This window comes from Poecilia latipinna, unplaced genomic scaffold, assembly GCF_001443285.1.
Source record: "Poecilia latipinna isolate Pla-1442-1.1 unplaced genomic scaffold, P_latipinna-1.0 Scaffold1186, whole genome shotgun sequence".
In the NCBI taxonomy this organism is placed as follows: Eukaryota; Metazoa; Chordata; class Actinopteri; order Cyprinodontiformes; family Poeciliidae; genus Poecilia; species Poecilia latipinna.
Window position 1 is genome coordinate 23,892 of NW_015113802.1, and position 14,393 is coordinate 38,284.

At 39.4% G+C, this 14,393-nt stretch overlaps 1 protein-coding gene across 1 annotated transcript in view; it reads left to right on the plus strand.

Annotated features, from left to right (window-relative positions):
• Nucleotides 1-14,393, plus strand: part of LOC106960436 (leucine-rich repeat-containing protein 16A) — a gene marked incomplete at its 5' end in the record, with an annotated part of 51,456 nt that overhangs the window by 21,962 nt on the left and 15,101 nt on the right. Inside the window, 21 exons of the mRNA XM_015053530.1 lie at nt 167-255; nt 608-702; nt 1,766-1,852; nt 3,055-3,158; nt 4,091-4,168; nt 4,700-4,776; nt 6,062-6,166; nt 6,660-6,729; nt 7,618-7,629; nt 8,481-8,562; nt 8,663-8,762; nt 9,210-9,264; nt 10,583-10,755; nt 11,125-11,193; nt 12,354-12,447; nt 12,596-12,694; nt 12,913-13,041; nt 13,271-13,402; nt 13,491-13,666; nt 13,757-13,844; nt 14,038-14,178. Coding sequence (XP_014909016.1) covers nt 167-255; nt 608-702; nt 1,766-1,852; nt 3,055-3,158; nt 4,091-4,168; nt 4,700-4,776; nt 6,062-6,166; nt 6,660-6,729; nt 7,618-7,629; nt 8,481-8,562; nt 8,663-8,762; nt 9,210-9,264; nt 10,583-10,755; nt 11,125-11,193; nt 12,354-12,447; nt 12,596-12,694; nt 12,913-13,041; nt 13,271-13,402; nt 13,491-13,666; nt 13,757-13,844; nt 14,038-14,178 — 2,055 coding nt within the window. The remainder of the gene's footprint in view (nt 1-166; nt 256-607; nt 703-1,765; nt 1,853-3,054; nt 3,159-4,090; nt 4,169-4,699; nt 4,777-6,061; nt 6,167-6,659; nt 6,730-7,617; nt 7,630-8,480; nt 8,563-8,662; nt 8,763-9,209; nt 9,265-10,582; nt 10,756-11,124; nt 11,194-12,353; nt 12,448-12,595; nt 12,695-12,912; nt 13,042-13,270; nt 13,403-13,490; nt 13,667-13,756; nt 13,845-14,037; nt 14,179-14,393) is intronic.

Consider the following 14,393-nt stretch of genomic DNA (forward strand, 5'->3'; position numbering starts at 1 on the left):
TTAAGGTTACAAAACAAGCCAGAATGGAGAAAATGACATTGATTGGTACTAAATGGTGAACTGCACTCACTCTGTAGACGCTATTCCACCCACAACACATTTAATAAAAATAACTCGGATAATCTAGTTCTGAATATATATATTTTTTCCCCTCATGTGCCCTTAGTCTGCAGACGTATGCGAGCAGATTCTTCGAGTGGTGTCTCGATCCAGTCGACTAGAGGAGATGGTGTTGGACAACGCGGGACTCAAAACGTGAGCAATACGTTTAATTTAATTTTGTTTCTGCTCTGTTTTAATTGCGGAAGAGCCCTCTGCCCAAGTTTGTTGAGGCGTGAGTATTTGATTCAGGGAATAATCTAAAGTTGAAATAATTTGAAGTAAATTAGAGCTTTTTTTTTTTTTTTGGCTTTGATGCAACGATAAATTTTAATCGGACAAATTAACAAATAAATTGTTTTAATTACTTTTAATTTTGTGTGATTTTTGTACATTTCTACTTCATATCGATATTTAATCATTTTACGTTTGACTCTTTCCATGGATGGATGAATGTTTTTACATTTTCCAAGAGTATGTTGCCAATAAATCCTCTCACAACTTCCAGAGAGTTTGCCCAGAAGCTCGCTGCTGCCCTGGCCCACAACGCCGGCTCAGGACTTGCTTCCATTAATCTTGCTAACAACCCACTGGAAGACAGAGGTACAGTCAATGTTCTGATCCACTTGCTGATTGATTCATTGCTGCTTTAAGGCTCCCTCTTATGCCTTTTATAGCCTCTACCATCATTCAGTGCACTGCTCTTATGTTGCATTCTTTCTACTGCTTTAGCTCTCTTCATATTTAAGGTAGCGACTAGCAAGATGCAAGAAGGAATACTGAGTCCTTTTTTTTTTATATTCTGCTTTTTATATGTTCTATGCTGGAGTTATTTACCTAGAACTAATCGTAACACTGTGGTTGGTGATGATGAGAAAACATTCAGAGTTGGCAAAAATATTAAGTAAAATCTAATACAAAGCACAGTGTTGCATAAAGGCTACATTTGAACAAATCTGCAAACAGCAAAACAGAAGTAAAAACCTAAAACCTTTATTTAGTTTCATAAAATCTTTCCACCATTATTTCTAATATGCACTGCTTTACTTGACTTAATTAAATAAGGCTTAATTAATGAGTAACTTAATTTGGACATTTAGGTTCCTATTGCTCATTGCTCTCTGGTTTGCCTCTTAAAATGAAAACCCTCTGACAGTAATTTTACTTATTTTTTATTACATATGCGTCTTCACTATGTTTTCCTCAGCAACTGCCAGACTAATCTTCTTCTAGCCGTTTAAAAACCTCCAGGGTAATATTACCTGGGAATTTAACCACTCTTTTCTGAATTTCTTTTTTTTCTACATTCATTTAATCAGGATAAAAATTCATTGAAATTAATCTCAAGAACACGAATGTCCTGGTGTAAACGGCAGCAGAATTTGGAGGTAATTTGAGGTTCCAGCAGTCCATTATTTTCAATGGGCCTGAGGTTGGGGATAAAGAACCTCAATGTTTTAATTTGTGTTTGGTGTCGCAGTTATTGTTGGAACTGTGTCAAAATTACAGCCTTTCAGCCAATTAAATGCATCAAAATGAAAGTAACTCCTGTTAAGTTAGCCTGTAAAGCACTTTGCATTAAAAAGTTAAAAAGTAATTGACGCATCCTGTTGCAGGACTAAAAAAATCCCTGTTTTTGTGTTTGTTTTTCTTTTGCTTGCTGCAGGTGTTTCTTCTCTCGGTGCACAGTTTGCCAAACTTCGTTTGGGGCTCAAGCATTTAAACTTTTCCAAAACCTCACTCTCACCCAAAGGTATGTGCAGTTTTCCACTTGCACAGCTGTGGCAACAGAGAAGACAATGTGATGTTTGTAATGAAGCTGTGTTTTGATAGAGGCTTAAAAATGTAGTGCTTTGTGATGACTTTATTTTGAATTGTTGCCGCTTTGATTTCCCTTAATAGCAGATACAATTCATATCTTTCATTAGTCTGATTGCGTCTCCAGCTGACTTGCTGCTGAGACTTATTACAGCACTAATAGAGTCGAGATGGAAAAAGGAAGGAGACAATTTGCGTTCACAGGCTGTTTAGAGGCGTATTGTGTATTTCTGTCCGTTCTCCGGTGCTTTTAACTTTAGTTAATTAAACTAAACGCCGTTTTGCATAATGGGAAGTCCTTTCACTCATCAAAATGGGAAGAACATTCAACAGAGAGTTTAGAAAGAACAAACGTGTCTGTCGTCCAACATTACATGCAGATTACATTGCTGATGTTTCCCAGTACCGGACAGCCTGTCAGGATTCACTGCCAACATGTCCTGCTCTCAGGGAGTCAATAGAGCTATCATGTTTCCACTCTGAATGTTTGAAAGGTCCTGTGCTGCCTAAACTGTAGCCCAATTCTCTTGTCAAAGACTCAGTCCATATTCTGTGGCCCCCGAGAATTAATAGCACTTTTTAAATACCATTTTAACTATTTATTTTTCTACACGAGCTATGTTCTTTTCCATCTGTCTAGCTTGATCAGAAGAGTCCCGGGGTTTATGACCCGACAGGCTGTCAGGACATCACTGCTGAAATGTGTCAGATCAGCTTGTCAGTCATGTGATGGACATGGCACAAATCAGAGGCTGAACTCACAGCTGCATCAGGCTGCCATAGAAACAGCTTTTATTTTTCAAATATAATAAACCACTGGGCACTTTTGAAGTGATCCAATGATGCATTATCTGCAGAGATGCCTTTCTGTTTTTGGAGTTTTTAAAAGTGTATAATGTAAGAAAGTGATTTTGTGTAGCAGGACATTGACTTGCCTTTTGAAAACCATAAAAATCCACAATCTTTTGTGTTTACAACCAGAGCCGTCTGTCTCCAGCCTTCACCTGCTTCTCATTTCCTCTGTCATTTCCTTCAAAATGCTTTCAGAAATGTCAAGTGATGATTTGAGCATAGTGATAAAGCCAACACTACAGGGCTGTGTGTGTTTGTGTGTTTATGTGCTTGTTCTGGCTTTAGGGGTGAACAGCCTTTGCCAGTCACTGAGTGCCAACCCAACCATCGCCAGCAGCCTAGTCCATCTGGACCTCTCAGGAAACATGCTCCGAGGAGACGACATGCAGGTGGATACCCTGCCACTCAAGCTGGATCATGTGTCCAAAACAAAACAAATATTAATACATTAGTAAGACCTAGCATGTTGGAAAACGCTCAGTGACTTGTGTGACCTGCATGCGAGAAGTGCATCTGTCTGTTCTTTCTCTGGACAGTCTAGTAATACTAGACACAAGAACAATGTTTCGGAAAGAAGTTAGGTGCATGTTTGGAAAAACAAAAGAGAGTGGATAAAATATTCACTAAAATTCTCTAAAATCAAAAAATCCAAACATTTTTGCTTCAGTGACATAAAAGAACACAAAGCTAATTCACTAGTATTCAATGTGATTTAATTTTGAGACACTGCAACTGAGCATAGTACATTGAACTGTCCTTGCTTGTCGGTATGCGATAGACATGATGCATGCTTGTAAAAGTCTTCGTCAGTACAATTGGAAAAAGTGCGGTATACATTTGTATTCAGCTGGCAGTCACAGCTGACAGCTCTTTGTCTCTACAACTAGAAACTGAGATTTGCTCCAATTCCTTTTTAGAAAATACAGAACAAGTTGGTTTAGGTTGAATGGAGAGCATATGAAGAACACTTATCAATGTTTGCCACATATTGTTAAGTAGATTTAAATTTAGACTTCAACTAGACAGTCCCAACACATGAATGTGCTTTGATCCGATTGTGTGTTTAGACTCTTTCTTCAACTGGATGGTGAATTTTCACACCAGAATAAAGTCTTTTGCAGCCTGTAAACCATCTTATTCCACTTTCTGCATTCAGCTCCATCCATCTTTCCATCAACTCTAAACAATAGTGAAAAAATTTCCCACATTGGGATGATGCCTGATGGAGAGGTGTTTTTTTTTTGTGTGTGTGTAGTGTACAGTGTCTGTTTTCCACCAGATACAACATTTAAACTTTTGGTCTTTTTATTCTTGTTTCTAGCATTTCTACAACTTCCTCGGTCAACCCAACAGGCTGGCAACACTAGACCTCTCCAACACAGACTGCGCACTGGATCAGGTGAGGCTGCACGACTAACGGAAAGTAGCTAAATGAAATGCATTTGTGCTGAGCAGATATTTCCATCAATCACAACAGAACCGCATAACAGAACATACCCCCTAAAACTTTCAGCATTTCTTTCTGCAAACCATAACCTGCTGTTAGGGTTGTAGCCGAGTGGAAAACGACCTGCTGGCCGATGAATAACTTTGTTGTGGGAGGTGTAATCTAATTTTGCACACCCATTCAATTTGTTGTTGCAGGTCACTGCGCGATGAAGTGGTCTGAATAGTGTTGGTGATATATTGATGTGGGTCTGAGAGCCAGCCACGGCTTATTGATTGGTTTGAGATGTAGCCAGCTGTCAGACATTCGCTGAACTTATCGATTAAGCCTGAAATCATATTTTGTCTTTTCACAGTCGGATGGAAACGTGGACAAATAAAACCGCTTTGCCGTGAAAACTGCTCACATATTCGAACTCGCTGACATTTGAACGCCGCGTTGCAGAGACAATTGCAGTTACGTGTGGGTTTTGTTGCGTTTCAGGTTTGCTCGGCTCTGCTGCGAGGCTCAGTTCAACAACTCTCTGTTCTCAATGTGTCCAAAAGCATCTTCCCTCACAGGTAAATGAATATCAACATTTTAATAGCTCAAAACGGAATGAGGAAATTTGTATCTTCCAAATGTTTTGTGAGAACTTGGAAGATTGAGTGAGTTAAAATAAAAGCTGACCAGATCAATATTAGATGGTCTGTTATTTCCTACTGTGATGGAAATATTTAGGTGTTTTTGATAAGGATTTAAATGTGAGTTGGATACAACTAGACAGTTGAAGGTCCTAGATTGAGTATCTGGAATATGTTTTAATGTGATCTCAGTCTGGAATAATCTGTATTTCATCACTCCTTGTTGTGCTGTCTTTGAGCTGTTAGAGATATCCAGGGTTCCTACACAGTCTTGAAATGTGTGGAAAGGTTTTCCATTATTATTTTAAAGGTCTGGATAAGTATGGAAAATAGAAATGTTATTCCTTTCCTCGTTTTTAAAAAAAACAAACATTGCTAATAATGCTTTAGTATCACAGTGGTTTTCACATTTACTTTTAACTAGTGATGATTTTTTTTTTTTTTTACTTTCTGACTACATTTACACTGATTAAATATCCAACCAGACCAAACAGATTTTGGTCTTCAAACTTCAAGTCCACGTTGAGCTAGACTTGAGGTTGTTGGTCTAAAATGGCATAAATGCCATGACTGATTATTTTTGCAGCTTCCTTTACAAAGCAAAGGTACAAAGTGCGGCTTATAGAATGTGAATTTAGTGTAGAATACAGCAATCCTTATCTGAAAAGTCCAAGAGTTGTAGATTGTAGTAAATAGGTCATTCAGGTTAGATTGCAAAGTTTTTCAAACTTCAGTAAATTTTGTGATTCAAAAAGTGTTTGAAGACTGGATGTTTTTTTTTTTTGTTTGTTTTGTTTTGTTTTTTTCTGTATACTGAGAATTTTCTGCTGTTTTTTCTGCTTTTTATACTTCCACTGCTCACTGTATTACAGTGAGCATGTTGGTGTATGACACCTGCTGGCTACCAAGGGAAATTACATCATTCATGCAAGGGAAAGTACCCATGTTGTTTGGGGTTTGTGCTTTTGTCAACCTGGAATGTTTCTCCATGTTTTTCTCTGTGTCCTTGTATTTTGCAGCTCTCGTTTTCTTTTTTTTCTTTTTTAATCCTCACGGTATAAATGTTTGTGAAGCTCGGATGGATGTTTTTCTTAAAAGACGAATTAAATACACACCGAGTCACGGGTTTCTTCTACATGAAAAGAACATTGAAATATTGATGCTGGTTTGAGTTGTAGGTCACACTGATTTTATTTTGTTTGTTTTCTTGTGGGTTGCACAGGAAAGGCAAAGAGGTGCCTCCATCATTTAAGCATTTCTTCAGCAGCGCCACGTCTCTCAGCTCCATCAATGTGTCGGGAACCAAGCTGCCGCCAGAGGCTCTCAAGTGAGACAAAAATTCATTCACGAGTTCATATTCATTCCCTTAGATCTCAGCTCAAATTCCTTAAGATGATTCTCAGAAAATCAATTTAAAACGAGCAACCTCTACTTTTTATCAGCATCCCTGGTAATGATCTACACCTTTTTGTTCATCTTTTATTAAAGTGGCATTTTCACTCTAAAATAAATACACGTGTAACTCAACCTTTATTTAGTTTTTAGGTGAATTGTGCATGCCGCACTAATTGGTACCTTTGCCGTTAAATTCTCTTGTAATTAAGCACTTCTTTTGTATTAACATGACAGAAGATTGGATCAGAAACTCCATACTGAACTGATTTTTAATCGATGGGTGTTTTTTTTTTTTTTTTTTTTTTACAATTTTTTTAAACAAAAATCCTGATTCATAAACAAGTTGACTCTGTAAATATTTAATTTCCCTTGTTCTGTATATTAAAGTTATTGCATTTTGCATTCACTGTGTAAACTTTGAACAGAGCACTTCTGCTTGGCCTGGCCAGTAATCCCAGTTTGAAGGATGTCTCACTGGATCTCAGCTGCTGTGAGGTAAGACCACTCTCATATTCTACATGAATTAATTTCCTGTTCATCTGCTCAGTTTGTGTCAATAAAAACCAGTCTAAATGATGGGCGCACTAACACGTCCATACGACGACGGCTTTCAAGATCCGTTTGAGAATATTGGTGCTCAATCACATAATTAAAACCTGACTAGTTGGTGTAAACTTTGTTGGACGAGTCATTACACTCAACCATTGGAACCAAGGTTTGTATTTTTTATTGCGCTCTCCTCTTTTTGATTGTTCCTGTTAGCGCAAGTTTTGTGATTCCAGTTGTCATGAATTTGGAAGTATTTCTCATCCAATGCGATGGAGTTTTTAGGAAGCACTTGAAAGCCACTTGACAGGCCAGTGGCCGCGCCAAGAGGCAGCATAATGGACTCGTTGGCAAACGGCAGGGAGTGGGTGATGGAGGAGGCGGGGAACACAGGAGTCGGGGGGGTCCAGTTTCCCTCTGTTTCATCACAGGATGCACTAAGGCTTGCTGCCATCTCCTCTCTCCCTTGTTGAACAGAGACAGATTGCCGCAGAGCATAATGACTAAAGATAGCTCATGAATACAAATTATACAGGATGTCTTCTTCTAAAAAATCTTCTCCGACTGAATCTTCGGGGTGAAATGATGCCTTTTCAAAGCCTGTAATGAAGCGTTCGACAGAGGCGGCCCTGAGTGGCTCTGAGCGAGCAAAACGGTGTGAAAAATCCAGCCTTTCTGCTGCTCCCTGCTGAGCATGTTTTGCATGCCCGTGTGTTTGTCTTTGATGAGTTTTGTGTTTGAAAACCAGAATGATCATTAAGCATCTGTGGGTTTCGTTGTTGGTAATTGCTGGCTTGGCTTTGACATGCTGTTTTCTCCTCCTAATGCTTCTGTAAGCTTGGGCATTGTGTAAGTATCTATGCGCTCAATCTTATTTGTCAATGTCTCATTCTTTCCTCTTTTTATTTGCATGTCTGCTATAGCACTTTCTTCTGCTGCTGGTCATAATTTTTTTTTTTTTTTACATCTTAGACAAAAGCATTTATATGAATAAATTAGGAAAATCACAACTTTTGTGGCAAAATTTCCATATCTGGATTTTGTAAAATTAGGACTTGTGTCAGTTTTATTCTGATTTCTCTAGTAACTGTAATTTAGAAAAAAAAAAAAAGGGGGGGGGGTATCTAGTTTTTATACGTTGAACAATCATTGCAAAACAGTGTGAGAGAGGTAGTTAATAAAACGTTGCCATAAAAGTGTGTTTCCATTTTAGAACAAATGTGTCGGATCTGATACACACAGCTAAAATATCTGTGCATGTTCTCTGAACGTCTGCTAAAGTCAAGCTCTTTTTCCCCTTGTTGCAAGTTGACTGGCCCACAGACATGTCTTAATATCATAAAGAACTGTTCACTTTTACATGCAGCGTTTCCGTCCGTGCTTCCTCTGACCTAACGCCTCACTGGAACCGAGCAGTTTTGTTGTTAGTCCTACGTCTTAGTGGTTAAGTACGATGTGTGGGCTGATCATTTAACGGTCAGACGTTTTAGTTACTGACGAGCATCATGTCACAAGTTGGGGACGGTCAGGCTTAACGTCGACTATCTCCGCTCTATATATATATATATTTTTTTTTTTTATGTTTTATGTGTTGTTGTTATTGAAAACTTTGCAATATGTGATAAGTAAGTCTCCTAATAAACACACATTAACTCTCCCTGCCTTTTTTTTTTTTGATTTGTTTTTGTTTTTCTTTTCAGCTTCGTTCGGGTGGTTCTCAGATTCTTGAAGGTTGCATTGCAGAAATCCCAAACATTTCCAGTCTGGATCTTTCAGATAACGGTGCGATGGCAACGCCTATACGCTTGTGGACTTCTGAGCCAAAAATGACCAAAGATGTTTGAAAAGACATCAATAAAAATGTAATAATCTCTCTGTTTAGGCTTGGACTCGGAGCTGTCCACTCTTCTCGTTTGGTTGGCCAAGAACCGCTCCATCAAACACCTGTCTTTGGGAAAGAACTTCAACAACATCAAGTCCAAGTAAGCATGCAGAGGAGGAGGAGGAGGGGGCGGGGAATATGGATTTGGATGGTGGAGGTATGACTGGTTAGGATTAAAATGAACTTGACACTAAAATTTTTATCCGATTTTATTTTTCTCTCTCTGACGTTCAACAGTGAAGGGACAAATGGTCTTTAAAAACATACTAAGCACGGTGACAACGAGATTTATGTGCTGCTAAAGCTGCTGAGGCCTGTTTACTACAACATGAATTATTAATCATATCAAGTACATTTTTCTTGTCACCTAGCAAAACCCAACACGACTTGCTGCTCTGCTTGAAATGAAGGGTGGTTCTGCAGAGGAGGCGACAATTTAGATTTTTGTTTTTAAAAATAATTATCACTGCGCTTCTCCAACTCTCATCTGTCAAAGAAAGAATAATTTCCCCATCCCCCCGCCCCCCTCTTGTCTTGTTTGTATTAGAAACCTCGCTCCAGTACTGGATGGCCTGGTTCACATGATTCAAGAAGAGGAGTCGGTAAGTATTTAATTTCTCCACCGTCTTCTCTGTGTAGCGTTGTGCACCGATCAATAATGCTAAAGCGAAGGCATCAAAGCACAGGGTTTGTGTTGCGAGTGTGTAACCTGCCATGTCAAGGAACTGCTACGCGTGATGAGCCCTTCTCCCTGTGGAGACTTAAAGAATTAGTCTAACCTTTCACAGACCCTCTGTCCATCTGCTTCGTCTTATCTCACCCTGTAATGAGAGCTGTAACAAGTTTTGCTCTGGTGTCTGCCCTTCTTTCTCCGCCCCCCGTGATGGATTGATGGTCCTTCTGTGCAATGAGTTCAATTTCTCTCTGGGTGTTTATGCAGCGAGAGTGCAGGTGCATCATCATTTGTATTGAGGGGGGGGAGTGGTGTGTTTTTACTGGTATATCAGCTGGCAAAAGTACTCAGAAACTAAAATGGATGGGAGGTGAATTAAGATGCTTAATGGAAAGATGTTTTTAGATAAAGAATAATTATAGCAATGACCATATAAGAGAGCTCTTCTCTCGTTTTTTTGTGTGTGTAAGTTGCACCTTTTGTTTTTTTTTTCTACTGCATAGTATAAGCGGTTAACAACCAGATCTGACATCAAAGTGATCGCTTGTTGAGATAAAATGCTCGTGTGGCTTTTGGAAAACCATACATTTAATACATTCTTGCACACATAGTTATTGTTTTAATTCAGTGGGATGGGTTTTGCATGTGCAGATGCTGCCTGAAGCTGATGCACATTGTTGTCAGAGACACAAAGTCCTGCACCGACATGGAGTGAATTGCCACACGTAGAGGAAGAAGCCATTACTCCAAAACTAACATAAAAAGCCAGATTACAGTGTACAAATGCACTTGAGGGACAATTGCTTTATTTTGGGGGGTTACAATTGAGCCCATAGCAGTATGTTTGTCATTGTGAGAAAACTCCAACTTTAAAATACAATAATGTTCCATTGCTACAATGTTTTGTTTTGTTTTAAAGGGAATTATTGTAGAGCCATCACCTCAGTGAGAGTATTAAGCTGCATTGGCATGCTGTCTTTATATGTAGTCACTGCCAGTCTGTCATGTTAGTGCAGTTCTCATTCTCTTAATATGACCCAGTGCTGCAAAATAACAAATTCCTACGTGTAAAAGGTCAATGAAGGTCTATCTAAAGGGCCAAAGCAGATTTTATTACATGACACCTGTAATATTTTAGTCTACTAAATATTCTTTCCCAAGCAGCTTTTTCAGACAGAGATATTTTGATCTGATTCATTGTGCTCCGTCCTCCCCTCCTCCTATCGTTCCCTCCCCTCCACCCCCAGCCCCTCACCTCTCTGTCTTTAGCTGACTCCAGACTCAAAAGTGACCTGACCATCGTCCTCAACGCCCTCGGCAGCAACTCCACGCTCACCCGGCTGGACATCAGCGGCAACGCCATGGGGGACATGGGAGCCAAGATGCTGGCGAAGGCGTTGCAAATCAACTCGAAACTCAGGTGACTCCCAGCGTGTTCAGGAAGAAAAGGACCGTCCCACATGTCTGTCAGCCTTGGACTCATCAAACTATTTCTTCTACATGCAGTGACCAATCAGCTAGCTTCCCATAAAATGTTATTGTTAAAGGGGTTATTGATAAGCACAACCAAACAGTATGAAAGACTCAAATACATTGGTAACGACCTCAGAGTGTTACAGTGACTAAAAGATACAAGTGAGTCACAACTCAAATTTTAGTTGATTTATGTTTATGTAGCATGAGCTTTAGATAACTTCCATGCTTCAAAATCCATATGTCCAATATTTTTTGTGATAATGGAGGTGTGTGTGTGTGTGTGTGTTTTTTTGTTTTGTTTTTTTTTGCACAGGACTGTAATCTGGGATAAAAACAACACCAGCCCTCAGGGCCTTCAGGATGTAGCAACCGCTCTGGAGAAGTAAGTAGAACTGTAAAATCTTTTTATGCACCAATCATGGCAGCTTAACGTTTCCACTGACTGATTTACTCATGACTACAATTAGCATGTTGACATAAAGCTATTCTAGATCTACATATTTATGAATTAACATCTTTGACATGGTTACACTGAGCCTGCGCCTACATGTTATGAGTAAAAGCATGTGTATTTTAGAAATACACAGCAAGTGGAAAAGATGAACATCACCCTACCTCTTATCTAAGTTAAAATATCTCTGTTAGCTGTTACAGCAGCGACCTCTTCTACGTTCATGCTGAGTAGAAGGAAACATAGAGGTACTTATAGACAGGAAGGAGGGAGAGTAAAGGAAGGCAGGGGAGAAAAAGGCAAAGTGACAAACGGGGAACTGTCAAATGACAAAATACAACCTACGAGGGAAAAGGGAAACACATCAGAGTAAGGAAAACATCAGGACTAAGCAGATCAGATATCGTCTTTTTGACGCTTCTGTTGAATCTTCCAAAGTGGCTGCATTTATTTCTGGGACAAGCATCTGAGCTCTTGGTGGCTGTTCAGATGCAAACATGTCCTCTCTTTGCAGCTCTGATCCTCCCAGCAGCAAGTCGCCCCATTTCCCCTTTGAGTTGCTGGGTTGAATTATTCAAAGGATGATGTCTTTTTTTTTTTTTTTTTTTTTTTCCTTGTCCCTGATCGTGATTCTGTGCAGCAGTCATGTGTGTTTTTATCCATTCATTTAATGTTCTGCCTCTGCAGCTCTGCTCATTCATTCCAGGTTTATTTCAGAAGTTCTGCACAGAATGTCAAATGTATGTTTGTGTTAGAAGAAGCTTTGTATTTTATCGGTCAGACTGGAATTTGAGTTAAATAAATATTTTCACAAGTGTGAAAAAAAGAAATGAGTATAGGAAGTTATGTGTTGAACGACCTTTAAATGTATGCAAACCCTGTTTTACTACCTATGAATTTTTGCAACGCTTACACTTTTGTTTACTTAAATTAACTACAACTAGATATAATTTATTCATTTATTTTATTTTATTTTTTTGCAACATCAGCAAATGTTTTTTTTTTTTTTTATTGTAAATCTTTGCATATTTTTCTCTGCTTCCATAATATAAACTCGTACTGGAACAAAATGCTCTGTGTATTTGCATTAGAAACTTTACCATTCGCTTCATGCCCATCCCAATCATCGATGCCTCGCAGGCCCTGAAGGCCAGCCCTGAGAAAACAGAGGATGCCTTGCTAAAGGTAAAGTACAGGTTACTTAAATTCTTCTTTTTTTTCCCCTACCTTGCTAAAACAAAATTGTAAAATCAACAAAACACCAACTCTATTTTAGATTTTTATGGCTTGTGCTTATTAATCAGACATTTACCTTTTTTTTTTTTCTTCCCAGATTGAGACGTATTTATACAGGAATCATGAAACTAGAAAGCACCTGCAGGAGCAGGCCTATCGCCTCCAGCAGGGCATCGTAACCACAACCACTCAGCAGGTGAATGAGCACAAACAGACAAAGACAAGGATCTCTACCGTGCACTGCTATAGGTTTTTTTTTTTTTTTGTAATTCCACAATGATGCCATAGATCGACTTAAAAAAGTGTTGGACCGCCATTGGCTCCTGTTCTGAACGATTTGTCTTTAAAGGGGATGTGACTGTTTGCTAAATGCAAACACAGTAAATGACCAACCGTCACAATCTTGTTTTCCAGATGATAGACCGAATTTGTGTCAAAGTCCAAGACCATTTGAACTCACTGAAGAACTCCGAGGCTGACGCCATCTTAGAAGACGTCAGATCAGCGGAAAATCTCATCAAGGATGCAAGAAATTCTAAAACGGTGAGGAAACATGCAATAATTTCAGCTGCACTCTTAGTGTTTTGGGGTTTTTTGTCTTTTAGTTTCTATAAAATATACTTTACATAAGCAATAGCTTAATCAAATGACTCTAATTTTAAAGTGCAACTCTAATGAGATTCAGCACATTAGATCACTGCAGCTTATCTTAAGAATGAACCAACATGTTTGTGACGTTGTTGTGAATACTGACTTCTCTGCGTGATCCTAGCTGCTCCGTAACCTTTACCACCTTGGATCAGCATCCAGAGAGGAGCTGAACAGTTCATCAGCAGGTCCCATCCAGGAGCAACTGGAGTCCATGGCTGGAGAGGTCACCACTGTCATGGATCAGCAACTCCAGGTGGGATGTTTGTGCTAAAAATATTTATAGCTGCTGGAAGGTAAACAAGATCGGCATGGTCATTTTGTGATTTGGTCGGGGCCTTCAGTCTCTGCTAGAGTCCATGATGGACACTGCGGAGTCTCTGTGTCCACATGTGATGAAGAGGGGAAATCTTCGTCCTGAGTTGATGAAAGCAAGCTCAACCAAGATGGTCGTACCTAAATGCTTCGTCACTCAAACCCTCCTGGAGCAGTCTGGGGTGGATATCATCAACAAGATCAGGTCTGTATCTCCGCTGCACCGGCTTTGAAGACTTTTTAAAAATCTTTTTAATCGACTTTTTACCTTCTCTCATCTTCTGAAATGACTCAGTGAGGTGAAACTGAGTCTGGCCTCCTTTCTGTCGGATCGCATCGTTGATGAGATACTAGAGGCTCTCTCCACATCACAGCTCACGCTGGTAAGAAGACGCCAGTTTACTTCGTCCTGCCACGTCCGTAGGAATATATCAAAACAAAACAAATCCAGAGTTAAGTTGATGAGATTCTTAAGTTAAGGCCTCATGTTTGCTAGCGTTATTCATGCTCGGGGAAGCCGAACCCTGTCTACACCCTCTCTCTGTTTTTTGTTTTTTTCATAACTCGTCTCATCAGGCAGACCATCTGGTGCAACGAGGACGCCGCTTGGTGCAGCAGGAGTCTGTGGACCTGGATGTGCCTGAGGAGAAGATTCCTAAACGAGCGTCTGCTGAGATACTAGAGGCAGAAAGACTCGAGGATCTGGAAACATGTATGGTAGGTGACCACTTTTTTTTTTTGTGTGGTTAAACCAGTACACTGGCCAGCACTGGCCACAGAGGATTTTATTAAATCCACTTTTGTTCTTTGTACCGTTTATTGTATTTTTTTTTCCTTTTTTGATTAATTGACTTTTCACATCTTTGTGCAAACAAATTGTTTTATATTGTGTAAAGTTTTAAAGTGTCAGTGTACCTCTGTCAAAACATTTT